Source organism: Penaeus vannamei, chromosome 26 (genome assembly GCF_042767895.1).
Source record: "Penaeus vannamei isolate JL-2024 chromosome 26, ASM4276789v1, whole genome shotgun sequence".
Lineage (NCBI taxonomy): Eukaryota > Metazoa > Arthropoda > Malacostraca > Decapoda > Penaeidae > Penaeus > Penaeus vannamei.
Window position 1 is genome coordinate 451,940 of NC_091574.1, and position 3,425 is coordinate 455,364.

Genomic DNA, 3,425 nt, shown 5'->3' on the forward strand with positions numbered 1-3,425 from the left:
CGTCTACAAAGGAGACGATAAAAAACATTAATAAGTGAGATAGTTACTTCTTTCGTTGCAAATTGTTTTCGCTCGTTTTATCGCGTGAAATTAAGGGTCGTGGCGCAATTACCAGAGTCACCCCATTAAAAGTCAATAGATCTGCTATTTCGTTTTCTTCGTGTGGTGACATGACCGTAAATAAACAAGGTCTGGTTCGTAATATCATTAGTATTTTATCGACCAAATGACCTTCAGAGCGTTTAAAATTAGCTCAGAAAATAAGACGTTACATTCTAGAATCCGAATATATTAACATATTAGTGGAAATGGAGAGACAGAACCCACGTAATCAAAATATACAACTTATTTTTATTGTAACTGCAACCTTCGAATCAACGACATTGCCTCTTATTGCAATTGCTGAGTTGAAAATATTGCATCTCACGTGACCACGAGAATCTCCCCAAAAATGGTATGGTGATATTGATAATAATAGCAATAGATAATATAATAATGTCGATCATGAATATAATCATGGTGATTATTGTAAAATTAAAGTTAATGAGTGATAATGATAATGGTGATACTAATGCTGATACTAAGTCTTACGCTAATAGTGATGGTGATAATAATAAATAACAATAATAATAATTATGATTATAATATTGATGATAATAGTAATAACAACAAAAAACAATAACCATAATGATAAAACCTTTATTATTATTATCATTATTATTATCAATACACTATCACAATGCAAATGACCATGATAATGACAGAAATGATGATGATTATAAGAAAAATAATAACCATGATGACATATTTTCAGTGTTAGAATTGCAATCGTTATTCTTATTATTGCTTTTATCACTTTAATATTACTACTATTGTTATTGTCATTATTATTATCATTATCACTATTATCTTGTTATTACCATCGCCATAAAAATTAACAATAGCATTAGTATAATTACCACCATTACTAGTCTACAATGATCATAGAGGTATTCTGTAGATTCTCATTAAATGATCATTCTCTTATTAATGCCTCTATTCTGTATCACTAAACTAAACATTAACCAAACTAGCAAACGTTAATTTGTTAAACTAAACAATACCACAGGAATAAAACATAGACATGAAACAAACAACAACAACAACAACAGCAACAGCAACAACAACAACAAAACAACAACAACAAACAACAACAGCAGCATCAATAACAACAACAACAACAAACAACAACAACAACAACAATAAAAACAACAAAAACAACAACAGCAACAACAACAAAAACTCACGTCTTGGGCTCAATGGTGGTCTTCCCCTTAGTCTTGGCGAAGAGAAGGTGCTTGAGGACGAATCCCTGCATACACATCACCAGTCCCTTGGTCACGTTCTTGGTCACCCTCAGTCCGTAGCCCATCGCCGTGTCGTAAGGCTGGAAGCCGAAGGACTGGTTGATCCATTCGGTTTCCACGGGACCGACCATGCTGGATGAACCGAAGACGATGGTGCGCAGTTTCTGTGTTGGGGGAAAGGGAGTAATGGGGTTTGGTTGGTGTTTTGTGTGCGAGGTTGGGGTTGGTGGGGGTTGATGGGGGAGGGAGGGAGGGAGAGAGAGTGGTAGGAGAGGGAGGGAGGAAGAGAGGGTAGGAGGGGAAGGAGGAGGGAGAGGAGGGTAGGAGGGGAAGGAGAGGAGAGAGGGTAGAAGGGGAGGGAGGGAGGGAGAATGGAGGGATGTAAGGAAGGGAGTAAGGGAGGAAAATAGGGATTAAGTGTGGGACGCACACATACACAGAAGGTGAAATAGAGAGAGAGAGAGAAGAAAGATAGAGAGCGAAAGAGAGAGAGAGGGAGGGAGGGAGGGGGAGAGAGGGAGAGAGATAGAGAGAGAGAGAGAGAGAGAGAGAGAGAGAGAGAGAGAGAGAGAGAGCGAGGGAGGGAGAGAGAGAGAGAGAGAGAGAGAGAGAGAGAGAGAGAGAGAGAGAGAGAGAGAGAGAGAGAGAGAGAGAGAGGGAGAGAGAGAGATAGAGAGAGAGAGAGAGAGAGGTGGGGGAGAGAGGACAGAGAGGGAGAGAGAGAGAGAGAGAGAGAGAGAGAGAGAGAGAGAGAGAGAGAGAGGTGGGGGAGAGAGAGAGAGAGAGAGAGAGAGAGAGAGAGAGAGAAGAGAGAGAGAAATGTAAATAAGGTGATAATATTGGTACTTCTATCATCATAACTATTACAATCACTTCTACCGTCATTAATATGTGTACAAATAATACCATATTTTTTATATTACCGACTTAGTAATAAATTCAGGAATCATTTCCATTATCATTCACCTCAATATCAGTTCCGTTATTTTAATCAAAACAATCATAAGCATTATCACCAACATACTAATTGCCACAAAAACCGTTCTAAATAGGAACATTATCATCATTACCATTATCATTCGGTAAAAAAACAGACATCACAATATCACTATATCAATCTTCGTCATTAATATTAGTACCATCATCATCACCTTTTTTGATATTGCAATTAAACACAATCTATCACAATCTCAATCATTATTACTTTTCGATTCATAGTCTACCACCATCATTCACAATCGTTACTATCATCACCACCATAACAATTATTCGAATCTAGCCCCATCAACACCATTGTCACCATCTCAATCATCACCACTATTCGAAGTACAATCTCTCACATTCATTCACAATTATCAAGCGAACCATTACCACTATTCGCTTGATAATCTATCCTCCTCACTCACAATCGACTACATCATCATCATCATCATCGCCACTATTCGATTCACAATCTTTCACCATCATTCACAATCTTACCATCACTGTTATCACCATTATTCGACTCACAACCTATCACACCCATTCACAGTCGTCTCCATCATCACCACCTATCACCACCACCACAATCCATCTCCCTAATTCACAATCTTCATCACCATTCATCATTTATCACCACCACAATCCATCACCATAATTCACAAACTTCATCACCATTCACCATTTGTCACCACCACAATCTATCACCATAATTCACAATCTTCATCACCATTCATCATTTATCACCACCACCACAATCCATCACCATAATTCACAATCTTCATCACCATTCACCATTTGTCACCACCACAATCCATCCCCATAATTCACAATCGTCATCAACACCATTTGTCACCACCACAATCCATCCCCATAATTCACAATCATCATCACCAACACCATTTGTCACCACCACAATCCATCACCATAATTCACAATCTTCATCACCATTCACCATTTGTCACCACCACAATCCATCCCCATAATTCACAATCTTCATCACCAACACCATCTGTCACCACCACAGTCCATCCCCATAATTCACAATCGTCATCACCAACACCATTTGTCACCACCACAGTCCATCCCCATAATTCACAA

The 3,425-nt window shown here is 38.6% G+C and overlaps 1 protein-coding gene across 1 annotated transcript in view; it reads right to left on the reverse strand.

Moving 5' to 3' along the window:
* LOC113813257 (inactive ubiquitin carboxyl-terminal hydrolase MINDY-4B) overlaps nucleotides 1-2,951 on the reverse strand; it is a 7,345-nt gene extending 4,394 nt beyond the window's left edge. Inside the window, exons 1-2 of the mRNA XM_070139585.1 lie at nucleotides 2,868-2,951; nucleotides 1,287-1,510 (exon numbers count right to left, since the gene is read on the reverse strand). Of these exons, the coding sequence (XP_069995686.1) occupies nucleotides 1,287-1,510; nucleotides 2,868-2,951 (308 nt within the window). The remainder of the gene's footprint in view (nucleotides 1-1,286; nucleotides 1,511-2,867) is intronic.
* Nucleotides 2,952-3,425: the final 474 nt, after the last annotated feature.